This window comes from Salmo trutta, chromosome 31 (genome assembly GCF_901001165.1).
Source record: "Salmo trutta chromosome 31, fSalTru1.1, whole genome shotgun sequence".
NCBI classification, from domain to species: domain Eukaryota; kingdom Metazoa; phylum Chordata; class Actinopteri; order Salmoniformes; family Salmonidae; genus Salmo; species Salmo trutta.
Window position 1 is genome coordinate 8881687 of NC_042987.1, and position 20923 is coordinate 8902609.

The 20923-nt window shown below is 44.7% G+C and overlaps 1 protein-coding gene across 5 annotated transcripts in view; it reads left to right on the forward strand.

Annotated features, from left to right (window-relative positions):
• The window catches only part of LOC115169445 (rap guanine nucleotide exchange factor 4), a 47235-nt gene extending 26332 nt beyond the window's left edge, over nt 1–20903 (forward strand). For 4 of the 5 annotated variants that reach the window (XM_029725063.1, XM_029725065.1, XM_029725064.1 and 1 more), the window contains 26 exons: nt 4688–4760; nt 4848–4912; nt 5502–5608; nt 11225–11346; nt 11578–11761; nt 11868–11952; nt 12755–12815; nt 12896–12972; nt 13330–13476; nt 13995–14175; nt 14355–14433; nt 15364–15514; nt 15593–15681; nt 16214–16238; nt 16334–16412; nt 16505–16651; nt 17533–17630; nt 18156–18281; nt 18390–18466; nt 18587–18688; nt 18819–18909; nt 19018–19068; nt 19188–19275; nt 19391–19455; nt 19850–19904; nt 20078–20903. In XM_029725063.1, the coding sequence (XP_029580923.1) occupies nt 4688–4760; nt 4848–4912; nt 5502–5608; nt 11225–11346; nt 11578–11761; nt 11868–11952; nt 12755–12815; nt 12896–12972; nt 13330–13476; nt 13995–14175; nt 14355–14433; nt 15364–15514; nt 15593–15681; nt 16214–16238; nt 16334–16412; nt 16505–16651; nt 17533–17630; nt 18156–18281; nt 18390–18466; nt 18587–18688; nt 18819–18909; nt 19018–19068; nt 19188–19275; nt 19391–19455; nt 19850–19904; nt 20078–20205 (2553 nt within the window). In that variant the 3' untranslated portion in view covers nt 20206–20903. The remainder of the gene's footprint in view (nt 1–4687; nt 4761–4847; nt 4913–5501; nt 5609–11224; nt 11347–11577; nt 11762–11867; nt 11953–12754; nt 12816–12895; nt 12973–13329; nt 13477–13994; nt 14176–14354; nt 14434–15363; nt 15515–15592; nt 15682–16213; nt 16239–16333; nt 16413–16504; nt 16652–17532; nt 17631–18155; nt 18282–18389; nt 18467–18586; nt 18689–18818; nt 18910–19017; nt 19069–19187; nt 19276–19390; nt 19456–19849; nt 19905–20077) is intronic. The other variant, XM_029725067.1, reaches the window with a different exon arrangement.
• Nucleotides 20904–20923: the final 20 nt, after the last annotated feature.

The following is a 20923-nucleotide window of genomic DNA, read 5'->3' on the forward strand; positions in this document are numbered from 1 at the left end:
AAAATGAGTTTTAATGACTCCATCCTAAGTGTATGTAAACTTCCAACTTCAACTGTATATAGCATTGTTATTGTTGTTTTATTTTATTTGTTACTTTAGTTTATTAAGTAAACATTTTCTTAACTCTGTTTTATTTTAAACTGCGTTGTTGGTTAAGGGCTTGTAAGTAAGCATTTCACGGTAATGCTACACCTGTTGTATTCGGCGCGTGTGACAAATACATTTGATTTGAATGGTCTTTGCATAATAATTACATTATATTAACATTTTTGGTTTCTTTGGGATTCTCTGAAACAAATGCTGTCTGTCTATCGTCCTTCCGTCTCTCTCTCACACACTCGCACTCTCTCTCACACACACACACTCTCCCCCTTTCTCTTGCTCTCTGAAAAGCTGTGATTGTCGTGGCAACCTCTGCTTGGTCGGGCGCTTGGCTCATTTAGAGATGCTAAGAACTGGAGCGCTGTTTCAAAGAGGACTGAGCGTGTGTGTGTGTGAGAGACGAGACCTCTGGGGTAGTACTGTGTGATGTGGATTACAGGAGCAGAGGGCACCTCTTAGGGGATCTTCCCAGCCATAGAGCTTAGAGAAGACCCTGGGTGAGTTTAGTCGTGTGTGTGTGTGTGTGTGTGTGTGTGTGTGTGTGTGTGTGTGTGTGTGTGTGTGTGTGTGTGTGTGTGTGTATATATATATATATATATATATATTATATATGTATATATATATATATGTATATGTGTATTCATTCATGACTTGATAGAAAATACAAACACCCGGTAAACTCTTATGGTTTTGGTGCAGATGTGATTAATCAGCTGATTGTTGGTTGTGTGTGTGTGCGTGCGTGCGTCAGCAGGTTCCTGAATGTTAAAGGACCTCTCTTCCTGTGTGTGTTTTGGCAGACTCCTGAAGGCATGGGCTTGCCTGGTAATGACTTAAGAGACGTTAGAGTTCAGAATGACATAATACTGGAGAACGTTTGTAAGTTTATCCATGTGTGTGTTGAGCAATCAGGCAGGGTTAAGGAAATCAAGCAATCTGCAATATTTGTCTTGAAATATGGATATGAACACAAGAGCGAGTGGGGCTATTATAGGGCTGTTACGGTGACCGTCTTACCTCCGCAACGGCAGTCACGAGTCATGACCGCAGTATCTAGGCTTCTCCAAAACTGTCCTCTGGTGCCGCTGATGGTCATTAGTCCCCAACAAACTTACTAAAAAAAGACAATAACCTAAAACACAAGGCCAAATCTACACTGGAGGTGCTTACGAAGAGTTGCCGAGTTACAGTTTTGACTTAAATCTCTAGCAATGATCAACAACCAATTTGACAGAGCTTGATGAATTTTGAAAAGAACATTGTTGCACAATCCAGGTGTGGAAAGCTCTTACAGACGTACCCAGAACGACTAACAGCTGTAATCGCTGCTAAAGGTGCTTCCACACAGTATTGAGTCCGGGGTGTGAATACCTATGTAAATTAGATACTTATGAATTTCTATTTTCAATAAATTTGCAGAGATTTATAAAAACACATTTTCACTTTGTCATTATGTGGTACTGTGTGTTGATGGGTGAGAAATACATGTAATCCATTTTGAATTCAGGATGTAACACAACAAAATGTGGAATAAGTCCAGGCTATAAAACTTTCTGAAGGCACTGTAACCTCCATTTACTATTCGAGTGCAGTCTACGGATGACATGTTTATTTTTTTTGTGGGCCATAATATATAAACAATAATTCCACACATATTAGTTGGCCATATGTAAAAACCAGATTAAATTGATAATAGTCTGATGGGTGAGAATATTATCAAGTGCTTGTCAAATTGTGAATGAGAGACTGATTAAGTGTGTGCAGCCTGCGCAATAAACAGAGCAGAGCGCTTTCCTTTCATGAGACTTTTTTTTCCTTCAAATCATCGTTAGTCGCATCATGCATCCTTAGAATGTATTACAAATCAAAACATATAGCATAAGGTTTGTATCACAACTAAAGTTACATTAATAACTCTAAATTAAGCATATAGGAGGACCTGTTTTCAAATTATCACTTTGTTAACCGCTCAACACAGAATAGCCGCACGTGCGCACTCTCTCAGAAACAGTTCGGTAAAAATAGCCTTTCTATTTCATCCAGCTATGTTCAATTGTATTCTTCTTACTATAAAATAATATAAAATAATGCCACAGCAATTATAAGCAAATCTTGTCTGCTAAATGAACTAGTGTAGCCCACAGCCATATGGCATAGCCAGATCATGGCCTTACATAAGGACGACTCAGAATATGCTATGCTGTTCTCCTAAAATAGGCGGCAACATTTTTCTTCATATCATGTTTGTTTCTTTAGACCTGCCTAAAATAAATAAATAATGGATTTATTGCACATTTTAAAGTGTAGTGGAAGGCCGGAGATGCTAAACGTGTTTTATGTTAATCAACGGGCAATTACCGCGAGACCGACAGTTATTTGCGTGACAGTTACCGACTGACAAAAATGTATGACGGCCACAGCCCTAGGCGCTAACACACACTTGCTAAACACTCCACTGCACTCTGTTGTCCTTGCTGTACTCATTGACCCTGATTTAGAATACAGCCTCGTGCTTGTGTGTTTGTTAGGTCATTTGAGATGTTCCACATGTGAACGGTCCCTAGGTGACAAAGGGCTTTGTTTTGAGGGAAGGTTGTAGGCTGTGTGTGCTGGCGTACGTGCGGGTGCTCGTTCGAAAGGGAATGGGGGATACCTCGTCTGTTGTATAACTGAATGCCTTCAACCAGAACGTGGCTCTTTTTGGCATTTTATTTGGATCCCCGTTAGCTGTTGCAGTAGCTACTCTTCCTGGGGTCCACACAAAACATAAAACATGACAAAATACATAACAGTAATAGACGAGAACAGTAACACAAATGTAAAATAAGAAAAATACAACTTAAGGTCCTGTACTGCATACAAATACAACATATTCATATACAGTCTTGAGAATGACACAAATATACATTTTCACAAAGTCTGCTGCCTCAGTTTGTATGATGGCAATTTGCATACACTCCAGAATGTTATAAAGAGTGATCAGATGAATTGCAATTAATTGCAAAGTCCCTCTTTGCCAAGCTAATGAACTGAATCCCCCAAAAACATGTCCACTGCATTTCAGCCCTGCCACAAAAGGACCAGCTGACATTGTCAGAGATTCTCTCGTTAACACAGGTGTGAGTGTTGACGAGGACAAGGCTGGAGATCACTCTGTCATGCTGATTGAGTTTGAATAATAGTCTGGAAGCTTCAAAAGGAGGGTGGTGCTTGGAATCATTGTTCTTCCTCTGTCAAGCATGGTTACCTGCAAGGAAACATGTGTGGTCATCATTGCTTTGCAAAAAAAGGGCTTCACAGGCAAGTATATTGCTGCCAGTAAGATTGCACCTAAATCAACCATTTATCGGATCATCAAGAACTTCAAGGAGAGCGGTTCAATTGTTGTGAAGAAGGCTTCAGAGCGCCCAAGAAAGTCCAGCAAGCGCCAGGACCGTCTCCTAAAGTTGATTCAGCTGCAGGATCGGGGCACCACCAGTACAGAGCTTGCTCAGGAATGGCAGCAGGCAGGTGTGAGTGCATCTGCACGCACAGTGAGGCGAAGACTTTTGGATGATGGCCTGGTGTCAAGAAGGGCAGCAAAGAAGCCACTTCTCTCCAGGAAAAACATCAGGGACAGACTGATATTCTGCAAAAGGTACAGGGATTGGACTGCTGAGGACTGGGGTAAAGTCATTTTCTCTGATGAATCCCCTTTCCGATTGTTTGGGGCATCTGGAAAAAAGCTTGTCCGGAGAAGACAATGTGAGCGCTACCATCAGTCCTGTGTCATGCTAACAGTAAAGCATCCTGAGACCATTCATGTGTGGGGTTACTTCTCAGCCAAGGGAGTGGGCTCACTCACAATTTTGCCTAAGAACACAGCCATGATAAAGAATTGTACCAACACATCCTCCGAGAGCAACTTCTCCCAACCATCCAGGAACAGTTTGGTGACGAACAATGCCTTTTCCTGCATGATGGAGCACCTTGCCATAAGGCAAAATTGATAACTAAGTGGCTCAGGGAACAAAACATTGATATTTTGGGTCCATGGCCAGGAAACTCCCCAGAGCTTAATCCCATTGAGAACTTGTGGTCAATCCTCAAGAGGTGGGTGGACAAACACAAACCCACAAATTCTGACAAACTCCAAGCATTAATTATGCAAGAATGGGCTGCCATCAGTCAGGATGTGGCCCAGAAGTTAATTGACAGCATGCCGGGGCGGATTGCAGAGGTCTTGAAAAAGAAGGGTCAACACTGCAAATATTGACTCTTTGCATCAACTTCAGGTAATTGTCAATAAAAGCCTTTGACACTTATGAAATGCTTGTAATTATACTTCAGTATTCCATAGTAACATCTGCCAAAAATATCTAAAGACACTGAAGCAGCAAACTTTGTGGAAATTAATATTTGTGTCATTCTCAAAACTTTTGGCCACGATTGAACAGCATAAACATACACATTTGTTGTTGTGACGGGATGAGGAGTAAGACACTAGAGCCCTGTTCAGACTAATGGTAATGGAGGGTCAGACAGATGAGGTGTGTGTGTGTGTTTATCAGTTATGATGACTAATGCTGTGTGCGTTGTGTTGTAGAAGTACCGTCAGTGTATGGCTGGACTTCTGGCCCCTCCATATGGAGCCATGGAGAGTGGATCCAACAATGATCGTGAGTCACTACGATGCAGTTGACTGTATAGTATAAATATAGCATATGTCACCATGGTGATAACGCTGTGTCTCCCTTCTCCCTCAGGGCTGGCAGACAAAGACAGTCTGGGTTCCAATACTCTCAGCCTCATGAACAAGTCTCTCAACAAGGTAAGATGGCCCGTGTCAATGTTATACAGTGACGGTGATGTCACTTATCGTGCTCAACTAAACCCAAACTACTGTCTTTTTAAAAATCTGTATACAGTGTAAGACTTTAAGCTGCGGTGTGTGTGTATTCTAAGAGTATTCACACAACCAAACACGCAGGCACACACACACACACACCGCTACCTCTGTAGTTATGCTAATGAAAGGTAATTTATGTACACGGAACAAACGGTAGCATCTGCCCAATTATGATGCCCTCTTTTGTAGTTCTGAGCTGTGGCAGAAGTAGCTCTCTGTGTGTGGGTGTGATTTGGGTTTTTCTCCTCTTTTCTCACCTTTCATTCATGGCTCCACCATCGCAGACAGCAGTTGTGTGGTTGCTATGGAAACTGGGAGTGTTACGATAGGTTGGGTGGTTGTGATTCACGTCTTGGTGGGTATATAGTAAATGTGAGGGGGATGGGGGGGATTATGTTGCCAGAGGCATGAAATGAAAGCCCCCTGGATTTCTCAGCACATCCTTTAAATGATTAAAACCTGGCGGCTGAGACTCTCACTGATTGTTACTGTTCCTGTGTGACGTCTTTAGGTTCAGTCAGAGAAGCTGCAGCGAGGGGGGAAGGTGATGCGGAACGCCATCCTCTCCAGAGCACCCCACATGATCAGAGACAGAAAGTACCACCTCAAGACATACAGGTGTGGGGTGTGCATGTGTTTCAATGGCATGCGGTAAAGGTCGGCGGCTGGGTGAGCACGGGCTATTATGAAAGCCAGATTTACTCAAATAAACCTTGATGAAGCCCGAGTTCACCATACAACAGATAACAACAAGCGTAACATAGACTATTAACCGAAATTGACAAAAATGTTCACCAAATGTGAACACCGTTGTAATCAAGATACACAAGCGATAGCTCTGATGGTGGTATTTCGTATCAGCCGAGAAAATGGCACACTGCTCAGCTCAGCTCAAGCCATAGATCGATGTAGTTTCCACAGTTGCATCTGATAGGCGGCACTAAAAATGACTCAAAATGTCAGTGTCGTCAAAACAATAAATCGAATGCATTTAAAGGGATTCTATTCTCATGAAGTAGCCTCACCCTCAACAGCAGCCTAACCCGTTAAATTGTAAAGGAAAATGCACTTAGGCCTACCTTTTACTTTGAAATAAAGTCCATTCGTCTGGTGAACCTCTCGGTGACGGCGTTGGAGAAGTATTCTGCATTCACACAGCAGGGCAGCCACGCTCGTAGAATGGTTATAGTGTAGTTGGTCGCATTCGTCTTGCGGAAGCCCAGGCTCGGGTCTGCGTCGAATGGCGGGAGAAGCCCCTTTCCCACTACGGCCACAAAGCGAAAGTGAATGTAGTCAGCCCCTATGGACGTTCTAGTCTAGAGTGCCTGGTTAAATTGTGCTTATGAGCATTTTCATGGTTAAAGTAGGGAGAAATAAATGGAAATGTGTGAGTGTGCTACAATTACTATCATTTATATATTCAAATATTGAATTACTTTGACATATTTCATTATGTGATTACGCTAATTTCCCTATGGTGGACAGAACGTGTTACTACATTACACAAATGTTTTCACCAGACAAGAATGACAGGAAATACACATCCTTTTACTGCAGATTGGTGATGTTAGTATTAGAGTTTATAGTCATCGCGATCTTACAAAATCAATTGCTTAACACCGGTCAATATCTTTGGTTTAGTACAAGTGTTTTTGTCATCCGCGCCAGTCCGCAGTGGGACTTGGAACGTAGCTGTCATTTTCACACCATTGTGGCTAGAATTCATGGATTTGAGGGTTAAGCTGTCATTCAAATGAAAGCCAACCCCCGTCGCTATTTAGAAGTCAGTGTGAGGTGGTGATTCGTTGAAATTATCCAGTCAAAAAAGTGTTGTTTCCTTTTCAGCTTTGGCCATTTACCTAAATAATTTTCTCACAGATACTGTGTAAATTGACAAATGGCGATGACAAGTTGTCATCTATCGACACATGCATTTAGTATACCCAAGTTTATTGAGGTTTTTCTGTTAGAAGACCGCAAGACGGTTATTGCCCCAGTTCCATTGACATGGCTTTCGGACAAGATAGATAGATTCTCCATTCACCGAGTGCCAGTGGTGTAAAGTACTAAGTAAAAATGCTTTCAAATACTACTTAAGTATTTTTGGGGGGTATTTGTACTTTACTATCTATATTTTTGGCTACTTTTACTTCACTACATTCCGAAATAAAATAATGTACTTTTTACTCCATACATTTTCCCTGACACCCAAAAGTACTTGTTACATTTTGACAGGAAAATTATCAAATTCACACACTTATCAAGAGAACATCCCTGGTCATCCCTACTGCCTCTGATCTGAAGGACTCACTAAACACAAATGCTTCATTTATAAATTTTGTCTGAGTATTGGAGTGTGACCCTGGCTATCATCAATTAAAAAAAAATTAAAAAATTGTGCCATCTGGTTTGCTTAATATAAGGAATTTGAAATTATTTTTACTTTTGATACTTAAGTACATTTTAGCAATTCCATTTACTTTTCATACTTAAGTATTTTACTTCAGTCATTTTCTTTTAAGGTATCTTTACTTTTACTCAAGTATGACAACTTAGTACTTTTTACATCCCTGCCAAGTGGACAGGACAGTGGAGTCAGGGAAATCGAAAGGGGGAGGGGTTTGCCTCTTCATCAACAACAAATCGTGTCTGGCTCTGTTGAGAAATGATCATCAGAATCCGAGATTATGCTACAGGACTGCTTTGCTAGCGCTGATTGGAATATGTTCATAGGCATAACCACCTACGTCACCAGCTTCATTAGGAAATGCATTGGCGACGTTGTCCCCCACAGTGAAGGTTCGCTTCTTCCCCAATCACAAATCCCTGGATTAACATTGAGGTTGGCGCTAAACTAAAAGAACAGGGCTACCCCACACAGGGCAGATAACCCTGAGGCTACGGCTGAGGACAGGAACAAGTACAAGGACAATATAGGAATAAGGCGAAATCATATTACACAGGCATGTGGGAGGGGCTACAGGCAATTACGGATTACAAAGGAAGACCCAGCCGTGATCTGCCCAACGATGCCTCTCTACCAGACTAACCCAATGCATTTTATGCACACTTCGACAATAACAACATCGTGCCGTGCGTGAGGGCCCCCACCTAACCAGAGGACTGGATGATCTCCCTCACACAAGGCCGCAGGGCCAGACGTTATTCCAGGATGCGGTTCTCAGAGTATGCGCATAATAGCTGGCAGGCATATTCACTGTCCTTTTTCAACCTCTTTTTGTCCCAGTCTTTAATCCCCATATGAGGAATACCTATGTGAGAGTGCTGTTAATTAAATGCAGCTCAATGATCAACACCATTGTCCCCTCCAAGCTCATCAACAAACGTAAGGACACTGGGACTGAACACCTCCCTCTGCAACTGGATCCAATACTTCCTGATGGACCAACCCCATGTGGTGAGGGTAGGCAACATCAACTCTGCCACGCTGACCCTTGATTTGACTGGATAGTATGTGACAATAGAGATTGCGTCATCTGTGGATCTGTTGGGGCGGTATGCAAATTAGAGTGGGTCTGGGATGATGGTGTTGATGTAGGCCATGACCAGCCTTTCAAAGCATTTCATGGATACAGATATAAATGCTATGGGATGATAGTCATTCAGACAGGTGATCTTGGCAATCTTGGTCACAGGGACTTTGGTGGTCTTCTTGAAACTTGAAGGTAGGTATTACCTCCCGGGTCATTAAGAGGTTGGAAATGTAATTGAAGACACAAGTGCCAGCTGGTACTCATCCTGGTAATCCATCTGGCCCTGCGGCCTTGGGAATGTTAACCTGTTTAAACGTCTTACTCACATCGGCAACGGAGAGTGTGATCACAGTCACTCGGAACAGCTGGTGCTCTCATGCATGGTTCAGTGTGGCTTGCGCCTTAAGCGAGCATAGAAGGCATTTAGCTCGTCTGGTAGGCTCGCGTCACTGGGCAGCTCGCGGTTGGGTTTCCCTTTAATCCGTGTCACGAACCGGCTCAAAGTTCGTAACAAAAGAGAGACAACGTGGAGACAAGGAATAACAAAACATATTTATTAAATAAAGTAAACTAAATACAATTAACAATGGTGTGTGTAAGTGAGTGTTTGCATGCATACATGTGATAATGCGGGGTGTTGAAAGGTGCCAAAGCAAACAAACAAATGGCCACAAAAATACCACAACAAAATCTATAAAGGTGTCTGCATGGAGTGAGTCTCCTCCATGAATGGGGAAGTGGTGAATTTATCCTGGGACACACCCGGGCCCAGGTGTGTCCCATGTTGCTGACGACCCTCCCGGCTCCGCCCACCGGCATCCTAATAAGGAAAACAAGAGCAAAGAGAAAGAATAGGGCAGACAGAGTGGGAGGGTCGTCACATTCGTGATAGTTTAAGGCCGGCTATATCCAACGAGAGTCAAAGCCGTTGTAGTAAAATTCGATCTTAGTCTTGTATTGTCGCTTTGTCTCTTCGATGGTTCGTCGGAGGGCGTAGCAGGATTTCTTATAAGCGTCTGGGATTTGTGTCCCGCTCCTTGAAAGTGTCAACTCTAGCCTTAGCTCAGTGTGGATGTTGCCTGTAATCCATGGCTTCTGGTTGGAATATGCATCCATGGCACTTATTAATGAAGCCGGTGACTGATGTGGTAAACTCCTGGACCATATTCCAGTCTGTGCTAGCAAAACAGTCCTGTAGCTTAGTCTCCGCTTCATCTGACCACTCCCGTATTGAGTGCGTCACTGGTACTTCCTGTTTTGAGTTTTTGCTTGTAAGCAGTAATCCGGAGGATAAGGTTATGGTCAGATTTGCCAAATGGAGGGCAAGGGAGAGCTTTGGAGGTGTCTCAGTGTATGGAGTAAAAGTGACCTAGAGTTTTTTCCCATCACTTGTTGCACAGGTGACATGCTTGTAGAAATTTGGTAAATCGGATTTCAGTTTCCGTGCGTTAAAATCACCGGCCATTAGGAGCGCCGTCTCTGGGTGAGCATTTTCATGTTTGCTTATGGAGGTAAATACATACACAACTCAGGCGAGCAGAACCTCGATACTTCTTTAATATTAGAGATTGCGCACTAGCTGTTAATAAAGACACACACCACCCTCCCTACGCTTATACGACACTACCATTCTGTCCTGCCAATGCACCGAAAAACGAGCTAGTTGTATATTATGCATGTCCTTGTTAAGCCAAGTTTCTGAGAAACATAGGGTATTACAGTTCTTCAGGTCTCGTTGATAGGATAGTCTCGAACGGAGCTTGTCCAGTTTGTTCTCCAGTGATTTTATATATTCCCCAATAGAACAGAGGGTAGAGGCGGTTTATTTCCTCGTCTCCGCAGTTTCATCAGGGTGCACGTACGTCAGCCTCTATATCGCCGTCTCTTTCTCTTCCGAGTGTCAAGGATTAGGGCCTCGTCCAGGGTGAGCAGTATGTCCTGCGCCGACGACCCGTTGAAGTAGAAATCTTCATCTAAATCAAGTTTAGCGATCGCTTTTCCGATGTCTTTTCGGTCAAAGAAAACGATAGCGCAAAAAAAGTTAGTCAGCGCAACAACATTTGCATATATTATAACAACATTTTGTGCCTTTGTTGTTCGTTCTGGTATTCAGCTGTTTTTTTTCTCCGATTGTTCGCGCGCACACATAAAAAAAATAGATGAGGCAAGTTGAAGTTTGGTAGCCGAAGTCTAAGCCTCTTCGTTGGGGATTGGTCAACTGTAGGGGTGGGAACTATGAATGGGATTTTTCAATTAAGTGTTTGTTAGCTCCAGCTGCTTGGCTGGCTAGCTAAACTAGCAGCGTAGGCTTACTCATGCAGAGAAAGCAAGCAAGCCAACCAAACTAAACTAAAGACCTGTACAACTTTTTAATCAAACAGCATAATATGCTTTCCATTGGCAAAACCGAAGTCAAAGTTTGGTAGCAAGGCCCAACTAGCTAGCTAGCTAGCTATTGTTAACATACAGGGAGTATGCGAGCACGCCTTGCCGAATTCTGCTAAGCGCAAACAGAACCTAGTCTGCAGTCGCCCACCCCCCGGCGTTGGCAAAAAGCGGATGTTTCTGGTTTTCAGGGATACAGTATTTTCAACCAAACTTACATTTCCCCTAAAGAAAACAAAAAAGCAAACGCCTGCTACATTAGGTTAGCAGTGGCCTTAAGTGCTTGTGCACATACATACAGTATGCATGCTTGTGTTACTTTGTCACGCTGTGTGTGTGTGTGTTTGTCTTGCAGGCAGTGTTGTGTAGGTACAGAGCTGGTAGACTGGCTTGTGCAACAGAGTACCTGTGTACACACTCGCTCTCATGCTGTAGGGATGTGGCAGGCTCTGCTGGAGGAGGGAGTACTGAACCACGGTGAGACTACACTGCCCTCTGCTGGACACAACACTTTCAAAGTTCTTTAACCATTTCATCACATATAGGGAGAATCTCAATTGCATTTCCTCACGTCCTCTCTTCTCGACCTCCTTCTCAAAACCCATTGGATGAAAAGGTTAGAGTTCCCTCCCCTTGGACCTTATCCAGCTTTCCCACTATGTTGGGTCAGTGATTTACTGACCGTGTGTGTGTGCCTCCTTCCCCCAGTGGACCAAGAGCTGGGTTTCCAGGACAAGTACCTGTTCTACCGTTTCCTTGACGACGAGGAGGAGGACACCCCGTTGCCTAGCGAGGAGGAGAAGAGAGAGAGTGAGGAAGAGCTTCCTGAGACCATCCTCTTCCTTGCCCAGATAGGACCTGACGCCCTGCTGCGCATGATCCTCCGCAAACCGTCAGTACCACACACACACACACGCTAAACACTCAAACATGCTTTTGATCTAATAAATTGAATTTGAAATGTAATGTAAATCTCCTCTCTCTCTGTGTCTTTCTAGTCCTGGTCAGAGGACAGGTGACGATCTGGAGATCATCTATGATGAGCTGCTTCACATCAAGGCCTTATCCCACCTCTCCAACACTGTGAGTCTTATCCCACCTCTCCAACACTGTAAGTCTTATCCCACCTCTCCAACACTGTAAGTCTTATCCCACCTCTCCAACACTGTGAGTCTTATCCCACCTCTCCAACACTGTAAGTCTTATCCCACCTCTCTAACACTGTGAGTCTTATCCCACCTCTCCAACACTGTGAGTCTTATCCCACCTCTCCGACACTGTGAGTCTTATCCCACCTCTCCGACACTGTGAGTCTTATCCCACCTCTCCGACACTGTGAGTCTTATCCCACCTCTCCGACACTGTGAGTCTTATCCCACCTCTCCGACACTGTGAGTCTTATCCCACCTCTCCGACACTGTGAGTCTTATCCCACCTCTCCGACACTGTGAGTCTTATCCCACCTCTCCGTCACTGTGAGCCTTATCCCACCTCTCCGACACTGTGAGCCTTATCCCACCTCTCCGTCACTGTGAGCCTTATCCCACCTCTCCGACACTGTGAGCCTTATCCCACCTCTCCGACACTGTGAGCCTTATCCCACCTCTCCGACACTGTGAGCCTTATCCCACCTCTCCGACACTGTGAGCCTTATCCCACCTCTCCGACACTGTGAGACTTATCCCACCTCTCCGACACTGTGAGACTTATCCCACCTCTCCGTCACTGTGAGACTTATCCCACCTCTCCGACACTGTGAGACTTATCCCACCTCTCCGACACTGTGAGTCTAGACTCTTTTCATTTCGGCAAAGCCATGTTGCTCTGACGAGCTCATAGTAGAAGTCCCAAATGCTAACATGAACTGTCCTCATCTTGTTTGCAGGTGAAGAGGGAGCTGGCTAGTGTTCTGATATTTGAGTCCCACGCCAAAGCAGGAACCGTGTGTAAGTCCTGCTCTCACGTCCGTACTGTGTGTGTGTGTGTGTTTTAGGGACACACGTTAAGTTGTCTCTTCTCCTTCCAGTGTTTAACCAGGGTGAGGAGGGCACATCCTGGTACATCATCCAGAAGGGCTCTGTCAATGTGGTCATCTACGGCAAGGTAGGACTTGTGTGTGTTCATTTATTTTTGTCTATGGAAATATGTTTCACATGATTTCTGGGCCTACACCGGATGATACTTACAAAACTGGTTCTGACCAACAGTAATGGTGTTACATACAACAGCTGGCTTGTATTCCCCTAGGGGGACCTGTGTCACAGTTTTGGAAACTCTGACTTTGCTCATCATAAGTCGTCACAGTGAATGACTAGTTTAAGGGTCTCAGATTACACACACACACACACACACACACACACACACACACAGTTTGATTGGTCAGAATATTCATTCATTCATGCGAGCACTTCTCTAGCTGTCTGAATTGTCTGTTTTTTAACCGTGTGTGTTTCTCACCAGGGCGTGGTGTGTACCCTGCACGAGGGAGATGACTTTGGGAAGCTGGCGCTGGTGACAGACTCTGCTCGAGCTGCCTCCATCGTCCTCAGAGAAGACAACTGTCACTTCCTCCGAGTGGACAAGGAAGACTTCAACAGGATACTCAGGGTAGAGTTTTATACTGTAGCAAATATTTGTTTTTATAAACGAACCCAAGACAGACCACAGCCTGCCGTTTCCAATGGGAGCAAATTCATCATAGTGGGCAGAAGAAGAAAGGAAGTGGGCATAGCTAAGCACGAGCTAGCGAGTCCCTTGTGGTGTGTTCTATGTGTTTTTCATACTTCCATTAGGAATAACTAAATGCGCCCTTGCACTCCTTCTAAACAACTAAATGTTTTGAGACTTTGGCAAAGGGTAAAGTCTACAAAACTTAGTCCATTCTGTTTGCAGTTTTGGGAACAGAAAACTGTATTGAGATCAAATGTTTCATTGATGAGAAAATGAGTCCAATGTCGGCCAAAATCCATCTCGCGCCGTCTTCTCCCGCTGTTGGCCACTGGCCTTCCTCTCATCACCGTATCTGGTGGTGAGTGGAAATGCCAACTGGATGCTTCACATTTATCCGTCCGGTGAAACATCTGGCTCGTTGTTCTGTGACTGTACCACACTGTCATTTACTTCAGGACGTGGAGGCGAATACAGTGCGCCTGAAGGAACATGAGCAGGCTGTGCTGGTCCTGGAGAAGAGTCCCAGAGCCTCTACTCTGGGAAACATCAAGTACACTGTGATGTCTGGAACCCCTGAGAAGATCCTGGACCACTTCCTGGAGACCATGAGGATGGACACACACCACGCTGACCCAGGTACACACACACACACACCTAGCTTCCACACACTGTGAGTTGCCAGGGTTGAGGGACCGGTACTGTATAGGACTGGATGATAGGTCGGTGGATATGAATGGAAATCTGTTTTCTAATATTATTCTCTTTCTTCCTCTTTTCTCTTTCTCCCCCCCCCCCCCCCCCCCCCCCCCCATCAGATCCTGCGGTAGATGACTTTGTTCTCATGCACTGTGTCTTCATGCCTAACAGCCAGTTCTGCCAACTGCTCATGGCCCAATATCCTTTTTCTCCTTCCGACTCTCTTCTCTTTCACTCCGTTCTTCTCTCTCCTCTTGCCTTCTCCCTCTCCTTCTTTCTCTTTCCCTCCCGTTTCTCTTCGTATTCAGTAGGCTACACACGTGTTACAGTAATGTTATACGTTGCCCTTTTGTCTCGGGGCTCCCGAGTGGCGCAGCGGGCTAAGGCGCTGCATCTCGGTGCTTGAGGTGTCACTACAGACACCCTGGTTCGAATCCAGGCTGTGATTGGGAGTCCCGTAGGGCGGCGCACAATTGGCCGAGCGTCGTCCGGGTTTGGCTGGTGTAGGTAGTCATTGTAAATAAGAATTTGTTCTTAACTGACTTGCGTGGTTAAATGAACATTTATTTAAAGTATACAAAACATTAAGACATGACATAAACTGACCAGGTGAATCCAAGTAAAAGCTATGATCCCTTATTGATGTCACTTGTTAAATCCACTTCAATCAGTGAAGGTGAAGGGGAGGAGATGGGTTAAAGAAGGACTTTTAAGCTTTGAGACAATTGAGACATGGATTGTGTATTTGTGCCATTCAGAGGGTGAATGGTAATGCCAAAAAATGTAAGTGCCTTTGAACAGGGTAGTAGGTACCAGGTGCGCCGGTTTGTGTCAAGAACTGCAACGCTGCTGGGTTTTTCACGCTCAACAGTTTCCTGTCTGTATCAAGAATGGTCCACCACCCTATAGACATCCAGCCAACTTGACACAGCTGTGGCAAGCATTGGAGTCAACACGGCTAGCATCCCTGTGGAACGCTTTCGAACACCTTGTAGACTCCATGCCCCTGAAGAATTGAGGCTGTTCTGAGGGCAAAGGGAGGGGGGGTGCAACTCAATATTAGGAAGGTGTTTCTAATGTTTGGGTACGCTCAGTGTAGTTGTGTTACGTCTTTAACCCTGTGTGTACCTACCATGCGGTGGCTCCCCCGGGTTCGGAGCAGGAGAGGTTGGAGTACGCTGTGACCTCTAAAAGAAGAGTCCTCAATCTGGCCCTACGCTGGTCTGCAGTACACACACACCATCTACAGGAGGAGCAAGCAGCACTCACATTCCTGGAGGTACACACACACACACACACACACACACACACACACACACACCTGACAAGTTGTCTAAGCGTGTGTTTCTCTCTGTAGGAGCTGTATGGGAGTGTGTCCAGTGACTCACGGATCCTCAGAGCTCTGAAAGACTTTGTACCCGACTTGGAGAAGGTCGTCAAACTACAGTATGTAAACCCTGACCTCTAACCCCCCCCACCGTGACCTTTAACCCCAAACCTTGGTTGTTTAGCAACAAAACCGAAGCATGCGTAACTATGGGGTGAAACAGACGGGGTTGGCTTAGATTGTTGACAACATGTCAACTATATTTAGTCTCCAAATGTTTATTGAAAACATAAATAGATTTTCACAATGTGCACGTGTTGTCTCTCAAATACATCGTTACAGTTGTTGGTTAGCTAGCTAGCGAATTTGAGCCATGTTAGCATTGACGTGAAATCAGTCAAAACACCTCAAAACAAGACATGGTACCAAGAACGAGATGAAACTATCTGAAATGAGTCACTTCCGATTCCCCACGTGGCAGCTTCTTGTCATTGTTGCCAGCTACGGTGTCTGGCCATCCAGAATCACCACAACACACAGATTCCTGCCCCATTGACGCGTGCGCTTGGTTTTTGTGACGTCAGCTAACCCATCCATATCAAGACAATGCATTAATACATACTCGTCTGTTCTTTTGTTTCTGTTCTTCAGTTCAGAAGAGGCCAAATTGAAAAAGGTACACACAGACTATGTTTGCCGGTGGTGTCTGTGTGTGTGTCTGTAAAGGTGTGTGATGTGTATTTTCTTTTTCATCTCTGTGGCCCGTTTCAGCAGAAGGTCCTTCTTAGAGAGTTCAGCAACGGAGACGAGAGACTAGCGCAGAAACAACCCATCAGGAACTGCGACGAAAGTGAGTGTGTTTGTGTAAAAGTGTGTCTTTCTGCACCTTTTTATTAAAAACATGTTAAAAACGGGTGTGTGTGTGTGTGTGTGTGTGTGTAGTCCTGTTGAAGGTGTACTGCAGTGATCATACCTACACCACCATCCGGGTTGCCGTGGCAGCCACAGGGAGAGAGGTGACCAGTGCTGTGGCTGACAAACTGGCCTCAAACGATGACCTTCTATTGGTCCACCTCAGCTCCGCAGGCGGTGAGGAGCCAATCACATCTAACGTCGTTCATAATGAACCAAAATATAAACGCAACATGCAACAATTTCAGTGATTTGAAAGGAAATCAGGAAATCAGTCAATTGAAATAAATTCATTAGGCCCTAATCTATGGATTTCACATGACTGGGCAGGGGTGCAGACATGGGTGAGCCTGGGAGGGTATCGGCCCACCCACTTAGGAGCCAGGCCCAGCCAATCAGAAAAAAAAATCCCCACAAAACAGCTTTATTACAGACAGAAATACTCAAGACAATTCCACATGTGAAGAAGACCGATGTGGAGGTCCTGGGCTGGCGTGGTTACACATGGTCTGAGTTTGTGAGGCAGGTTTGACATACTGCCAAATTCTCTAAATGATGTTGGAGGCAGCTTATGGTAGAGAAATGAACATTAAAATCTCTGGCAACAGCTCTGGTGGACATTCCTACAGTCCGCATGCCAATTGCACTCCCCCTGAAAACTTTGTGGCATTGTGTTGAGTGACAAAACTGCACATTTGAGAGTGGCCTTTTGCTGTCCCCAGCTCAAGATGCACCTGGGTAATGATCATGCTGTTGAATCACTTTCTTCATACGCCTCATCTGTCAGGTGGATTGATTATCCTGGCAAGGTAGAAATGCTCACTAACTGGGATGTAAACAAATTAGTGCACAGCATCTGAGAGAAATACGTTTTTTTGTGTCTATGGAACATTTCTGAGATCATTTATTTCAGCTCACGAAACATGGGACCAACACTTTACACGTTGCGTTTAATATTTTTGCTCAGTATACATATCATTTATTGCTGTCATTTTTATATTCCAACGTGTGTATGTGTGTGTGTGTGTGTGTGTGTGTGTGTGTGTTCTCCTGTACAGAGAAGCAGATGCTGAAGCCCAATGACGTGTCCGTATTCTCCACTCTGAGCATCAACGGGCGTATGTTCGCCTGTCCCAGGGACCAGCTGAATGCTCTGGTGAGAGAGAACGAGGACCAGAAATATGGCAGTATGTTGTCCTTTGAGACACAGCCATACTGTACGTCAGGGAGCATCAACTCGGCCAATTTTCTTTCCTTTTTTCTTGAGCGGATGGTCACTTGGCCGGAACATAATTACAAATAATTTGTAGACTGCAAATTTACCTCAAGAAGCCTAAACGGATATAATATTTCACAAAAACAGAATAATTTCAAGCCTTGCTTACATTTGTATACGATCACATATACAGTACCTCTCTATTATGCATGGGAATACTTTGGAACAGATTTCCAAAATGAACATCACTTGGAGCTGATTTGCTGGTGTTTTTAACAGTATTTTATGTCCAACAATACATCAAATAATTTGCTCAGAAAACTTGAGGGGCCAAATAAAGTCACTGGCGTGCCAAATTCGGGCCTGTGGGCCACCAGTTGGGGAACCCTGCTAAACATCATAGTGTCGTGTAGACAATAAACTAATGTGTGTGTGTGTGTGTGTGTGTGTGTGTGTGTGTGTCAGACCCCTCTCCCAGACCAGGAGGGGCCCTCAGCGGGGTCCATGTCCAGTTTTGAGCTGATGAGTTCTAAAGACCTTGCCTACCAGATGACCCTGTACGACTGGGAACTGTTCAGCTGCGTGCACGAGGTAGACACACACACACACACCCTTTCTGAGACGAGAGAACCAACCTGCTCTATTTCTTTCTGTACACCTGAACCCTATAATATGTGTCCCGTCTCCTCCCTGCTGCAGCATGAGCTGTTGTACCACACGTTTGGTCGTCAGAGCTTCAGGAGAACCACCGCCAACCTGGACCTCTTCTTACGCAGGTCTGATTTGAATCAAACATGATTTGGAAGTAACTTCTATGCCATTTTTTCCTAGGCAGGTTGTTGGTACATGTTACAGTGTGTTATTTGACCCGGGTGGGATTGTGTGGTCATGGTCAGGTTCAACCAGGTGCAGCTGTGGGTGGTGACGGAGGTGTGTCTGTGTGGTCAGCTCAGCAAACGGGTTCAGCTGCTCAAGAAGTTCATCAAGATCGCTGCTCAGTGAGTGAGGCGCACGCAAACAATCAAACACTGACTCGCTCTGTAGATGCGCGCGCTTGATAGAGAGTTGATGGTACGGAAACGCTTCTTCAGTCTCTCTCACTGAAGTTGTTGATGTTGCTTTCTCCAGCTGCCGGGAGTTTAAGAACCTGAACTCGTTCTTTGCCATCATCATGGGTATGAGCAACCCTGCAGTCAGCAGACTCACCCAGACCTGGGAGGTGAGCCATGACGACGACTACTACAGTGTTAAACTACTGCGAAATTACAGCTTCTCTATTCGTCCACTAAAAACTAAAGCCCTTAAACCGTTCTCTTTCTGTTGGCAGAAACTCCCCAGCAAGTTCAAGAAGTTCTACGCTGAATTTGAAAGCATGATGGTGAGTTGCTCTTCAAAGACCGATTTCCATTTGACCCCCGAAGTGGACAGTGAAGTTATTGACCTTTGAACCGTGATGTGTGTGTGTGTGTGTGTGTGTGTGTGTGTGTGTGTTAACAGGACCCGTCCAGGAACCACCGGGCCTACCGGCTGACCGTCACCAAAATCGAGCCGCCAATCATCCCCTTCATGCCCCTCCTCCTCAAAGGTAAGCCCCGGTTACGATCGGTAGGCAAGCAACGGGAAACCGTTTCCAAACGGAAATCGAGGTGAGAAAGTTAACTCCTCTGTTTCAAACGGTGCTTTTTCTGATCTCTTCCCAGACATGACTTTTAGTCACGAGGGCAACAAGACATTCATAGACAACATGGTCAACTTTGAGAAGATGGTGAGTATACACAGGCGTTCATAAAATGCTTATGAACTCTTCATGCCACTTGAATGTTGTAGTCATAGAATTTGATTTTCAGTATGAACAACCTTCATAGAACATGAATACAACTTATATATGACATGTGACCACTGGTTTACCACACACCCCCCCAAGTGGTTCTGTGGGGGCCCAACCCAAAAAACAAGCATATGAACTCGTTATAAACCATGGAAAAATTGTCTAGAATAGCATGAGATTAGTTATAAAACGGCACATCTGTTTTCTTAAACAATAAAATGGGTTGGGAGGTGGGGGGCCTTGCTCGGATCTTGCACGGAGGGGCGGGGGGGGGGGGGGGGGGGGGGGTTACGCCACTACATGTAACACTGCTTGTTGTTGTGTTTTCCAGCGGATGATAGCAAACACCATCCGGGCAGTGAGACACTGCAGGAGTCAGCCGTTCAGTAAGTCTCTGATCTATCACTAACTGGTGATCCTTTCAACTGGACCCATAACAATAGGCATTAATAATACATGTGTCTCTCTCTCGCTCTCTCTCTCTCTCTCTCTCTCTCTCTCTGTCTCTCTCTCTCTGTCTCTCTCGTTTTGTCTCTCTGTCTCGCTGTCTCTCTCTCAGACCCTGAGGTGTGTCAGCCCAATAAGAACCATGCGGAGGTGAGGGGCTACGTCAGAAAGCTGTGTGTGATTGACAACCAGCGGACCCTGACAACGCTCTCCTATAGGCTAGAGCCCCGCAGGACCTGAGCCCACCCACCATCACGGTAGTTACATGTGTGACATCATACAGAACCCTCAAGCCTCTGCGAGAGATCACAGGTAACCTTCATCACTGTGACATCACATGGCTTCATCTGGAGAAGTCAGACCTCTGACATCACATGGAATTCTTAGCCCTCTATGACATCACACAGAACCATCAGCCTACGCGACATCACATAGAAGAGCGATGATTAGAGACCCGAGACTCTTGTTAAGTGTAAGGTTACTGTACATGTAGGTAGAAAACTGCAAGTACTTAAAGTGACTGAAAAAAAACCATCTGATTTAAAAATGAAAAACTAGATTTTAGGTATTTTTAGTGATTATCAGTATCCCTTACTATAAGCAGATGTCAAAAATATGAAGAAAGTATATTGTACCAGTTTCACAAATACCAAGATATTTGACATAGTGTTTTAGAGAAGCAAAACCCCTAGCATTGTTAAAGCACTGTTCTGAAATCTTTCCTCAAATTGTTGCGTTAAAGCACAACTCATGTAGCATATTGTTATTTCTGTTTAATCAGTCATCCTTCTCAGTTGTGTTCTCGTCATGTACTTTTGTAGATACGGTATATTTGACTTGTGTCTCTTTTACCTCAGGACCTCATTCTGATGTCAGTGTGTCGAGTGTCTCGTCTGTCTGATCTTTAAATAAAAAATGATCTAATATAATAATCAAAACGTTTGATGCTGGCGGTGGT